The sequence below is a fragment of the Molothrus aeneus genome, chromosome 18 (genome assembly GCF_037042795.1).
Source record: "Molothrus aeneus isolate 106 chromosome 18, BPBGC_Maene_1.0, whole genome shotgun sequence".
In the NCBI taxonomy this organism is placed as follows: Eukaryota; Metazoa; Chordata; class Aves; order Passeriformes; family Icteridae; genus Molothrus; species Molothrus aeneus.
The window spans coordinates 13,200,711-13,213,463 of record NC_089663.1 but is presented as its reverse complement, the minus strand read 5'-3'; the positions used below and the strand labels follow the sequence as shown (position 1 = coordinate 13,213,463).

The following is a 12,753-nucleotide window of genomic DNA, read 5'->3' as shown; positions in this document are numbered from 1 at the left end:
TCGCAGCAATCTGGGTTGCGCAGCCTGAGCTGCTGCTGGACAGCTGCAGGGCCAGCGGACAGCCCCCTGTGGGACAGACAGACAGACAGACAGACAGACACCCACAATCCCGGGATTGCCACATCAGGGTCACCTGGCAGCAGCTGCTACAGGAGCAGGATGATCCAGGGGCTGCTCTTGGTGACACCACGCATCCAATAGGGCTGAGCCCACCACGATGATGGCACTCCATTAATTTAATGTGATATAGCTGCAGGGCCTCCCCATGCATTGTCTGCAGAGATTAATATTCTCCAGCAGAGGCACTTGGGCAAATCAAGGCACCATTTCCCACTGGCACTGCAGCTGTCCAGCAGCCCCACAAGCTGTACCACTCAGTTTGGGAACCAAAACCTTCCCCAGCCTCAGCAAACCCTGAATTAACAGCCCTCGCTGTGCAGACCTCACCCCCAAAGCAGGAATTTCTCAAAAATTATCACTCCAGACCAGGAGAGAGCACAGCAGGCATGGAAATGATGCAAACATTACAGAAAGCAAACTAAGAAAACAACCCACCCTTCACACAGCTGCTCTCTCATTCTTCACCTCTGCCACAAAACCTGTCCACGGCTCTCTGCACCTCCCCTCTCCCCACAAATGCAAATAATGAACTGGTGCCAGTGGCTTTTCCCTGGCACAGGTAAATCTGCAGCCTCAGGGAGCTGGAGGGCAGCTCCAAGCTCCCAGCACTGAGGGAAACACTCAGGGTCTGGCACGGCAGCTCTGGCAATCCTCAGCCAAGGCCCCTGCACTGGGAGGTTGTGGCAGAAGCCCCAAACCCCTGCAAGGTTCCCTCCAGCTGCCCTGGCAGCCAGACAGGGTGCCCAGGTCATGGCAGGGCTGCAATGTGCTCAGCAGGGGCTGCAGCCCGAGCTGCGGCCTCCAGGAACTCAGTTACTGCTCAGATCATTGCAATTCAGGGCAGCAAACCTGGCCCTGGCAGCTCGGGCTCAGAGGGGCTGGGGAGCTGCTGCTCCCACCCCTCCACGGCCCAAAAACCTCCAGACCCAGTTCTGGGGGAAAACCAGGGTAAAGGAGGGACCATCTCTGAAAACAGCTCCAGAAACGTGCAGGATGGCCTGGAGTGCCCAGAGCAGCCCCACAGCAGCCAGGGCAGGGCAGAGGATTGGTTCAGGGTGCCTGCAATTAGCACAGGTGCCTGCAATTAGCACAGGGTGGCTCTGCAACCCAGGGTTCAGCTGAACACCGGGCACTCCCCAAGACTGAGGCTGCCCTTGACACTGCTGCTTCACACCAGGAGCTTTAATTCTCTACAGAAGCATGAAAAGAAGGGGTCTGAGTTTGTCCCAAATAAGTAATCAAGAGGAGATTTATCTGGTAATTTCCATCATTATCTTTGTCTGCTGCTGCATCTCTGCTGACAGCTCTGAAATCTGGCCCAGGAGCATTTCAAAGCACAGCAATCCCTCACTGCCACGGCTGCCTGGGCTGGGAGCTTGGCAAGGAAAGGAGGAGTGGGAGCACTGGGGGTCACTGCCCTGCTCCCAGCACGTGGGGTGCAGCACCAGGAATTCACTGCCTGCTGCTCTCCTTTTTCAGGTCACCTCTCACATTTCATCAGTCTCAAAGTATTTCTAGAGCTGGGGAGGGAAAATAGGGACTGCCCAGCAGCTCAGCCACAGCAGCAGGACCTGGGAGCCAGCACTGGCAGGGGCTCCCATGGGTATGCCCCAGGCTGGCTGCTCCTCATTCCCTTCCCAAAGCCAGGGCAGGATAAACACAGTTTCTCCTGCTGATTCCCACACTTAAACCATAAAACTTCCCCTTCCCTCCAAACAGAACTCAGTAATGAAAAAGAATAAGAGCAGAACTCACTTTTTTCCCCCGAATCCCTCCTGTCCGTGGCTCAGCAGCAGAGGAGCTCCACTGACCTCCACCTGCTCTCTGCTGTGCCACAGGTGCCTCCCATCACAGCCATCCCAGCCCCACCAACCCTGACCTTCAGCCGGCTGCCTGCGCAGGTGGTTGCACTCAGTGCTCTGCTCCAGGCACCAGGGGATCGTGTTCACCCAGCACTGTCACCTGCCAGGACACCTCAGCCCGCTCCCATCTCCACCCACCCTTCACAACTGGCAGTCACCGAGCTCCTCGGATGAAAGGCTCTCTCTCCTCCAGGTGCAAATTGTGATTAATGATTTCTAGCCTGGCTCCTTGACAGAAGATGCACCTTGCACATGTTATCTTTGCAGGATGTTATCTTTGCAGGATGTTATCTCTGCAGGATGTTATCTCTGCACCCTGTTATCTTTGCACCCTGTTATCTTTGCAGCCCTGCACCCTGGCACGGGCAGGTTCCCTCTCCTGCCCAGTGGCTCCAGCAGCTCCCGTGCCCATCTCAGTGTCTCTGCAACCAGGAGCTCCAGAGATGTAAATGCTGCCACTTGACCCCGTGTGTCTCCAATAAATGATGTTCACAGCCCAGAGCTCTCCTCCCTGCTGAGCTGATCGTTTGTGGTGGCTCACTCTGAACAGGGCTGTGACAGAATTTTTGGTTGGTGCAAGACAAACTGAAAAGTTTCAGTATTGGCCTCTGAAGCCCCATGCTCTGTAGCTTCAGACAAATTAAATGTGAAGGCAGGGCTCAGGTTTTTTCCTTTTTTTTTTTCTTTTTTTACTTCCCTCTGCTGTCTTTTCAAATGCAGCCTGTCCTGTGCCCAGAGCCAGGGTTTGGTCACCTTGCTCCTGTCCAGCCAGCAGCCCTGGGGTCCTGGAGGTGCCACCACCCCTTGTGGGTGCACAGGGACACCCTCCTCAAAAATGTCCCTGGAACTGGTACCTTCTGTGCCACCACACCATCATTTCTGCTCCAGTTCTGTGTTTCTGCCTCCTCTGCTGCTGTCTGCTGCAGCTCCACGCTGTAAATGCCTTTTCCACCTCAGGGACACCTGCGTTGTCCTAGGAAGAGCCATGTAATTAATAAATAAATAAATTCATTCGTTCCAGGGGTTGCCCATGCCAGCAGCAGAGTCCTGGAGCTGCTGGTGCTGGTGGAGGCAGGCACTGAGGAAGATGGATTGTGGCACTGCCCTGCCCTGTGCCTGGCTGAGCTGCTCCTGCCATCCATCATCATCACCCGGCGAGAGGAAGGCTCAGAGCAGGGAAAAGCTCCCACACGTCTCTGTCCTCCCTCCAGAAAGGGGCAGAATCCAGGGCAGGGGATGCAGCACTGCACAGAAATGACAGAGGAGCACCCCCTGAGCAAACAGAGGTTAATTTGTCAAGCCGTGTAAAGCATTTTAATTACAATCCATATAACACGTATAAATAAATATTACATTCTTTCAGTCTACAATGCATACTAGGCATACCTTGTTAAAACGTCCATCTATGTTATTGGGTGGCAGGATTGACTTTGTCCAAGTGAAAAAAAAAACCAAGCTACAGAGTTTAGTAATTAAAAAACCCAAACCAAGGAAATTGATGGCGAAGACAGGACGATGCAAGTGCTTCTGGCTAACATAATACTGCTTCCAAAGGCTGGCTCTGCCTCCTCCTTCCAGTGAGGAGAGGCTTGGGAGGACACCGGGTTCCTCTTTGAATGGATTCTGATCTGTGCCCTCCATGACTGTGAACTGGCACTGAGCCAGCACAGTTCTGCCAGTTCACACCACAAATTAAATCTCTATTTTGTATTTATTAAATCTCTATTTTGTATTTGCTTCTGATTTATTACTGCCTTGGTATTTGTTTGTTCAAAATTCAGATTTACAATCTAGTCGAAACTTTTCAGTCTTTGCTGGTCCAATGGCAAAAAAAAAAAAAAAATCTATAAAACAGCTCCAGATATTTCTTGTTCTTGCTTCAGCAATATTTCCCTCCCTCCCTCCCAAGAGTGTGCCCAGAGGCCAGCTCTCCCAGAACAAGGGAATAAACGTTTGGGGCAATCAGGGTCCTTCTGTCCATTCCTCTTCTTGCTTTCAGAGCTTGATGAGAGCTGGGGACACCAGAATAAACAGAAAATGGCAGCACAAAATTATGAATTCATGAACCTGGCAAAAAAAACCAAAACCCAAAACAACCCAACTCCAGGCTGTGCATACTTGGCCTGTGGTGGTCTCAGTTCCAGGAACATTTACAATGCACCAGAGGGGCACTCCCTTTGCTCGGTACTTCTAAAAGCTACCAGAAAACAGCACCTCCTTCCCTTGGTGAAACACAGGAACTTTGGTTGTGGAAATTTAAAACGAGCAACTAAACAAACAACCCCAGCCTGAAAGGAAAATGAAAATTCTTCCAAAGAGAACATCTTTCTAGCCAGGGTGAAATGGAGGCTCAGGCTTTCAGAAGAGACACCATGTGGAAATTATTAGTCAATACTTATCCCCTGAATTCTTTAAATGACAGGAGACTGCTTACAGGTACCTTAGAAACAGAACGTTCTTGTCCCACTGTGAACTTATTGAATTTTAAATTTTCCTGTTTTCAAGATATTTAAAAGAAAAAATACAAGAGGGAAAATGATTCTGTTTCAATTTACAACACAAATGGAAAAGTAAAAATGCAAATACCAGGTAATTTCTTCCTCCTTCACATGTAATGCCAAAGACACATCTTCATTTCAAATGAAGGAATGAAAAGAAATGGCTTGAGTACCAATATAAAAATTCTCCTTGTGGGTCACATGTCCATAACTGTGATGTTTTATTGGAACCAAAACAAGTTATTGTTTGCCTCTTGCTTATTCTTTTCATGCTCTTATATTCTCTCATTTCTTTTTACAGATATTTTTGGTACTGTGAAATATTACTATCGTTATTATTTGTATGACCCATAAAATGAATTTTCACAACCTCATCTTGCCGAGTTCCTCAAATTGGTCATACCATTTCCTTGTTCCTTTCCTTTTGTATTCCACTTCCTAAATCCATGAGTAGCAGAATAACCACTGCGGAAAAAAAAATAAACAAACAACAAAACCCCAACAAAACGAAGTGAAAAACAAAAACAAACCACGGACAGTTTGGCAAATTTCTTTCCCTGATTATAAAAACTGCCTCATTGTTTCTTCTCCTGGCGATCCCTTCCCCTCCCCTTCATCCCAATATATACTGTAGAACTGAAGGCATCAAGGTGTGGTCAAACCCAAAAAAAACACCCCAGCAGGGAGCTACACTTTGTCTTTGAACTTCCCCACGTAGTTTCTGATCTCTTTGGAGTCGCCCAGGTCCATGTCCTGGCACACCCACTTAATGTCATCGTCATTGCTGCCGAGGATGGAGTTGACGGTGGGGCAGCCGTCGTCGGGCGGGATGGTGGTGAACGTGGTGAACTTCACCCGCTTCCTCTTGGACGTGGGCGAGTGCAAAGGCTCCACCTTGTGCTCCTTGCCCAGCCTCCCCCCCGGGTCTGCAGCCCTGTGCAGCTGGCTCTGAGTGTTCTTCTGGGCGCTGCCGTTCAGCAGCTGGTTGCTCTCCTCGGCGCCCGAGCCCCGGTCGATGATGGTGGTGTGCTCGTCCTGCTGGGGCGACGCGTCCGCCGCGTTCTCCAGCAGCTCGGCCTCGTTGCCCAGCCACACCCAGTCGTGGGAGTGCGTCATGGTGCTCTGTCCTTCCACCAGCACCTGCTTGTGGCGGTACTTGAGTGCAAATGTTGCACAGTTGATGAGGAACACCAGGATGGCCAGGCAGAAGACGCCCAGCAGGGCGTACATGCCGATCTCCAGGTCGCTGAGCCCCCGGGGTGTCTGCACCAGGTCGTTGTCCTCCATGCCAGCACCTCCTTTGGGCAGGTCCACCTGGGCGGGGAAGTTGGTGAAGTCAATGGGGATGTTCTGCAGCTGGCTGTCGTCCGACAGCTTGCCGCCGTCCAGGCGGTTGTTTTTGATGACTTTGTTTTTGAGCACGGACTTGGCCGTGGTGCTGGCCTTCCTGAGGGGCCCCTCGGGGTCCCTGTCGGCCGAGGAGCCGCCGTGGTAGCGCCCGTCGTGCCCCGGCTCCGGGCCCTTGTGGCGCCGGTCACTGGCACGGTTCTCGATCTCGTCGGCGTCGTAGTCGCCGCCCGCCTCCGCGTCCGCGTCGTTCTGCCCGAACTTCACCCTGATGCTGCCGCTGCCCACGGCCAGCACGCTCTTCCTCTTGGACTTCTGGCACGCCTCGGAGATCATCATGTCCACCTTGACCAGCGCGCCCTGGCCCTCGCCCTCTGCCGCCACCACGGGCCACCTCAGGGCAGGGCTCTGGTGCACCGAGACCACGGCCTCGTCCAGAGACACCGCCGACAGCCAGAAGTCCTTGGGGTCGTAGATGTCCAGAGGGGTGACAGAGCTGTCACTGAACTGGATCCAGGTGCTCACCACGGCTTCCTGCAAGGACAGGGACATGGTTAAACACAGCCTCCTGCAGGGACAGGGACACGGTCACACACAGGGACATGGTCTGTGTGTACAGCTTCCTGCAAGGACAGGGACATGGTCACACACAGCTTCTGACATGGTCACACACAGCCTCCTGCAAGGACAGGGACATGGTCACACACAGCCTCCTGCAGGGACAGGGACATGGTTAAACACAGGCCTCTGTCACAGACATATTTTATGAAAAAATCCTTTTGACGGGATTTTTTCTCCTGAGAAGCTGAGAGGCCTCAGAAACAAAATGCAAACAATAATTATCTGCTGCTGTGGAATGCAAAAGGGGCATCTTTGATTGGTCCATGTGAGTTGTTTCTACTTGATGACCAATCACAGGTCCAGCTTTGTTGGGACTCTGGTCAGTCACAAGATTTTATTATCATTCCATTCCTTTCTTTGCTAGCCTTCTGAGGAAATCCTTTCTTCTATTCTTTTAGTATACTTTTAACATATCATTTTCTTTTAATATAATATATATCATAAAATAATAAATCAGCCTCCTGAAACATGGAGTCAAGATTCTCATCTCTTCCCTCGTCCTGGGACCCCTGTGAACACCAGCACAAATCAGCCCAGTCTGCTGCAGCCCATCCATCTCCCAGCTGGAGGAAATGGGACTCTGCACTGTTTGAAAACAAACCAAGCCTCGACTGATGGGGCACAAAACTGGCCACATTCGTCACCAAAGGTTCCACTGTTACTCTCCCTGCAAATGTTTTGCACAAGGACATAGAAAATAATTGATATGAGATGTCTTTATTACCCAAGTGCCCATTAGCAAGGTACAATTTTACAAGCTCTGTAAGGAAAGTCATTCCTGTGGTACAAAAGCCAAAAGAGGCAAATCACAGAAATTACCAGAGGCACTTGACAGAACACTTATTTCCCTCATGTAACACATGCACAGGTGCCATGAGGAGCTGTCAAATTAAGGCATAAGGATCTTAGCAGGAGTACGGAGCTACTGCAGGATCTTGGAAATGGCTGGAGTACAAGATTCATCTGAGAGAAAAAACCTCACAGAACAATTGCCATTTTGCTGGAGAAAGGTTTGTTTTAAGCAAAACACACTTTATCCTTGAGATAATTAAAAAGTCCACCAAATTTCTGTGTCAAGAAGAGGAGGACGGGGATTCTGGCATGATGTCTGCAATAAATATACAAATGGCCTGGATTTAATTGGTCTGTCTTTGTGCTCTGCAGGTAGCACTGTCAGAAGTCATCATCAGAAGCAAACACAAAGCCAGAGGTCAGCTCTCTGCCATGTGAAATCCCATCCAGATGACACAGATATTTACTTCCCATCTCAATAGCTTTCTTTGCAGGGCATTTCTTTAATTTTTCATTTGTTCTGTGCCTTGTCTGCGTAGCCAGCAGACGGCCAGGCAGATTGCCAGAGTGCAACTTCCCACAGAAGTGAAGTTCTCTCCTTCCCACACTTCAACCACAAATGGCTCTAATAACTTCACACTTGGGTACATCAGAATAACTGGGCTGGAAAACCAGCACTGGGGAAAAACACTGCCACCCTGTTAATGTCCACTCATAATACAAATCTACAACTTAATATGCTTTTCAATTGGCTGCAATTTGTTATGCTATGGTTATAAACAAAGAGAATTGCTACCCTTCCAGTTGAATTTAAAGCTTTTCAATGAGAACAGCAAGGGGCATTTAGCTGGGCAGAAGGTTGGGCCATACTGAATATTTGATTTCCAAAGCACTATCAGCAAGTACTTGAGGGACTGAAAGAAGAAAAATAAGTTGTGGCACAACAGGAAAGAAGGCAAAGTTCTTGGTGATTCAAATTTACTTCAAAGTGCTGAAACGGAGCCAGGGTAGCTCAGAAGCTGGGAAGGGTGAACTGCATAAGGAAATTAAAACATCTGATCCTTCATTAGAGAAACAACCCTGAAATGAGTGAACAAACACAAAGCTGCAGGGCACAGCTCGAATTTCTATCACAGAAATCTATAGCAGAGCAACCCCGGCCAGAGGAAAGCAAAGGGGTTTTTTAATGGGTATGTGCAGAGAGAAAGGGATTCACCTCCTCAGGCAGTTCAGCATCCTGCTGCCTCCCCTCTCCCCAAAACAAAGGTCAGCCTCATGTGCCATGGGGAAGGCACACTGACTTTGCAGCAGCCCGTGCCAGGGAAAACACCAGCATCACTTCCAGCACATCACCACTGCCTGCCTGTGTGCCCTCCTCTGGAGGGCAGGCTGAGAAAATAAATTCCTGCAGGATTTTGCTCAGGTGGGGCTGGGAATGATGGCACCTGTGCCCCTGCCCAGCTGGGAACAGGCCCAGCTCCACAGCCCTACCACGGGACTCACCTCGCTGAACCCTCCGTGCATTCGGACAAAGTTGCCACCAACTTCAAAGCAACTTTTATTCTTTATGCCACTGCTCTACAAATCTGCATTCCTGGTTTTATGAAGCAGAGACAGAGAAAAATGGGATGGCAGTCAGCTGAAATTTGCAGGCACACTTTGTGATTTACTGTAGGTAACAGAGGCGTGCACTGGCTTAGCCATTATTTTCCACCAGCATTGACATTTTTTATTTCCAGGAGAACGTTTCTTTATAGGAGGAACCAATTTTTTTCACAAAACAACATTGTCATGCCCATACTATGGACAACATTAATTAAAAGGGAAAGAAAACAAATGAGAGAAAGAGGGAGAGAGTTAAAAATCCTGCCAAAATATGTTGTATCAGACCAAATATTCCATTTGGCAAGAGATCATTTCCTCTCATTCACATCATTAAAGGAAAGCCAAAGGCAGGGCAAGGAAGTGAATTTCCCAAATGATTATAAATTCTGAGAAGCTAAAAAGAAAAGAAGAGAGAAAAAGGAAATGATTTAGTGCCATGTCCTTCAAGGAGCTGTTTCTGCAAATCCTGTGTACCACATCAATAAATCCCCTCCAAATCTCTGACAAGGTCCTCCAGTTACTCTCAGAAGATGAAGATGGATTGGAGCCTTCTCACCTGCCAAGCTGCTGCCCCTCATCTCCTGCCCTCAACACTGAGGTGACAAATGCTTGTGCTCTTTAATTACCAAGCACAAACAAAGGGTGGGAGGGATTCTCTTGCTTTCCAGCCTGTATTTCCCTCACTTTTCCTCTCTGACACACACGGAGTGACCACAGGGACACATCAGTGCCAGTGCTCCCCCCAGAGCAGGAGGATCTCAGTGCTGACTGTGCTGTGGGGTCAGAGGATGCTCATCAGGCCATGCTAATGACAGCAAAATCCAGCCCAGAGATGATGAAACTGCTTCCCACAGCCACTGCTGATTACCAGCAGGCTTTCCTTAAGCACATAAAACACTTCATCAAGACATCTTTTGTCCACCCTTTCCCTTGTGCCTTTGCTGCTCTCTTCCCCCATCACAGGTGTATTTTCAGCTCTTGATCTGTGGCAGTTCCACCACCATTCCTGGCCTTGAATTACACTGTGGCTTATCAGTCCAAAGATACCATTTGATAAATCTTGCATAAACTGGTTGCATTTTAGAGAATTCTGCTGCTTAGAAACACAGATCAGGATATTTGATTTTATTCCATGCTCAGAATAAAGTGGCCTTTTAATGGTCTCCATTCACTACAGCACAAATACAAAGTATTTGTGAATAAGCCCTCAATTGCTGGGGTCAGCTGCAAGGGTCCTGGAGTGAGGCAGGACATCAGAGGGAAGAAATGGTTGGCTCTGCAGAAAACAAATACATCCCTCCCTCAATAAAGGCAAAAGAATATTGTTCTCAGCAGCTTCTGCTAGACCAGCTCTGACTGCTCTGTCTGGGGACTTCAGTGCTGGAATGGATTTCCCTGGCAATTTTATCACATGAAATATCAAAGTGTTACATGTGCATTTATTTTTAAGCCTGTGTCTTGTGTAGTAAAAATTGAGCTTGATCGTTATGATGTGGAAATGAAAGCAGCCAAGACTCAGATCTTAATTCAAACCATGCCTGCCCCCACTGTGGGTTCCTCTCCCTCCTTTTTGGCCAATCTGCTCATGTGACATTCCTTTCCAGTGGGAATTTGCTCGAAGGGAAGAATTCAGATTCTTATCCAACAATGTGTCCCTTCTCCCTTTCCCATGCTGCTGAATTCCTCTGTCATTCCTGTGAGCCACTCCATTGCTCTGTCAGCTTAAAGTAGACATAAACACAATTTGGGTGTAACTTCCACTGCCAGGATGGGGCAATGAGCCCACACCACAACAATACTGCTAATATCTGTTATAAGATATAAACACAATTTGGGTGTAATTTCCACTGCCAGGATGGGGCAATGACCCACACCACAATAATACTGCTAATATCTGTTATGAACTGTGAGGGGTCAGAGAATTCTCAGGAAGGCCAGGAGCTGAACCAGACCATGCAGAAGGCAGGGCCAGGACAATGATCCCAGCCTGTTCTGCTGCCCCGGGGTGCTGGGCACCCTCCCCTCCCAGAGAGTGAGAGCAGAGCCAGGGCTGGAGCAGGCACTGCACCTGGGGAACACCAGACCTTGGCTCTGAGAAAGCACCAACACTGCTCTTTATCCCTGGGAAAGTGTCTGCAGCTCCCCAGCAGCACTGAGAGACACTTCAATGCACAGAACTGTTTATTAAAGGCCTTTTTCTTCTTTCTTCACTGACCCATTTCAGTTCATCAGCCCCCATGTACCCTACAGTGACAAAAAAGCTGGGTATGGCTGTGAGTTCCCCTGCAGAGCCAGATGAGCTTTGAGAGTCCTTGAAGCTCACTTAGATCAGAAAACATTTAAACACTGTAGGTTTCCTTTTGTTTACATTTTGGAGAAGCCTTTAGGATGACAATGCTGATTTAACAACCATCAGCAAGCCAAATGGAGCAGCCTTCCTACCTGAGCAGATGGCCTCCAGAAATAGATTACTCACAGCTAGAGTTTCCAAATTTCCAGAAGACACTTCATCTTTGATATTCAGAAGTTGGTCAACCTGTGTCTATTTTTAGGCACCTAAATCACTGATCCACTTTTCAGTGCCAATGAGCTCCCCATTGATTAAAAAAAATACATGGGCTCAGCATCCCTCAAGGTCACCTTGTCACAGCAGGTAATTAGTTGCTCAGCTATAGATAAAGGTATCTAACTTAAAGCATCCAAGGTGAAAAAAAAAGGCTTATCCTCTTTAGAGTGCTTTGTATTTATGGAGAAACTGCCAAATTTTCAGGACTTGTGCTTTGGCTGCTTTGTGCTGTGTGTGCAGACAAGGTGTGGTCATTAGAACTGAGGTAATCCACTCCTTATGGTCACTGAAAGAAAGCCACAGCAAAAGTTCTGCATTTTGTTTTCCAGTTGCATCAGTAAGGTTGCATGAGTTATTTGGGCCTTTTTATAAATTTGCTTGAGAGGAAAAGACACACTTAAATAATGAAGTCCTCACAATGTTCAAGTACAGGCTTAGTCCTGGGCTGTCTCCTTGGAAAAAACCCTCTTTCAAAAGGGCTTGATTTTCAGAAAACACTCAGCATTTGCCTTCAGAATTCCAGCTCAGTCAGGATCTCAGCTGATGCACTCCAAATCATGAGTCACTTCTTGCAAAATTTAGCCACAAACATTCCCACATTTGCATTCATTTTTCTAAGGCAAAGTGACTTAAATGTTACATCCTTCATTCAAGCTGCAATGAAAGGAAAAGATGTCTGTGACTCTATAGGTCACTCCTACAGCATTTCCTTCCACTTATTTCCCAGTGTGAAATCTCTTCCTGTCTTGCTCTTGGTGATGGAGATGCCCTGCTCAGAACCAGGGCCTGACTTCTGCATCAGAAATGTGCCACCCTCAGCAACCTGAGACAGTCCTGCAGAGCAGCAGCAGCTTAAACCACACATTTCACCAAAATTACTTCAGAACTCAGATGCTGGGAGAAATGATTTAAACCCAAACAATGTTCACATGTTTTGACTGTTCTGTATGACTTCCTAACGTGCCAGCTGCAGTGACATGCAGTGACATGTCACACCACATTGCCACGCCATAGACACAGGAGTGGCACAGGGGGCACCCCTGGCACCATCTCCTTAACCTGATGCTAACAAATGTCTCTGCACACTCAGGACAGACCATCCATAAACCTGAGAGGCTGACAGTGGCACTGGGCAGCCTCTCCAGATCCACAGGCCCTTCTCTCTGCAATCAGAGCCACAATTCTTCCAGGGCTGCTGCAGGACTGGTGCTGCTCTGTCCCACAGGACAGGACTGGGTCAGGAGGGCTCCAGTTTTTGTTTTCACAGTCTTTGTCTGAAGACAGTATGCCAGATGTGGTTTCTAAGCCCTGAAGAAGGGTATAAATGGGTTAATTACATAAG

At 48.5% G+C, this 12,753-nt stretch overlaps 1 protein-coding gene across 1 annotated transcript in view; it reads right to left on the bottom strand.

Moving 5' to 3' along the window:
• Positions 1–3,269: 3,269 nt before the first annotated feature.
• TMEM132C (transmembrane protein 132C) overlaps positions 3,270–12,753 on the bottom strand; it is a 169,999-nt gene continuing 160,515 nt past the window's right edge. The window contains exon 9 of the mRNA XM_066562430.1: positions 3,270–6,361. Within this exon, the coding sequence (XP_066418527.1) occupies positions 5,168–6,361 (1,194 nt within the window). The 3' untranslated portion in view covers positions 3,270–5,167. The remainder of the gene's footprint in view (positions 6,362–12,753) is intronic.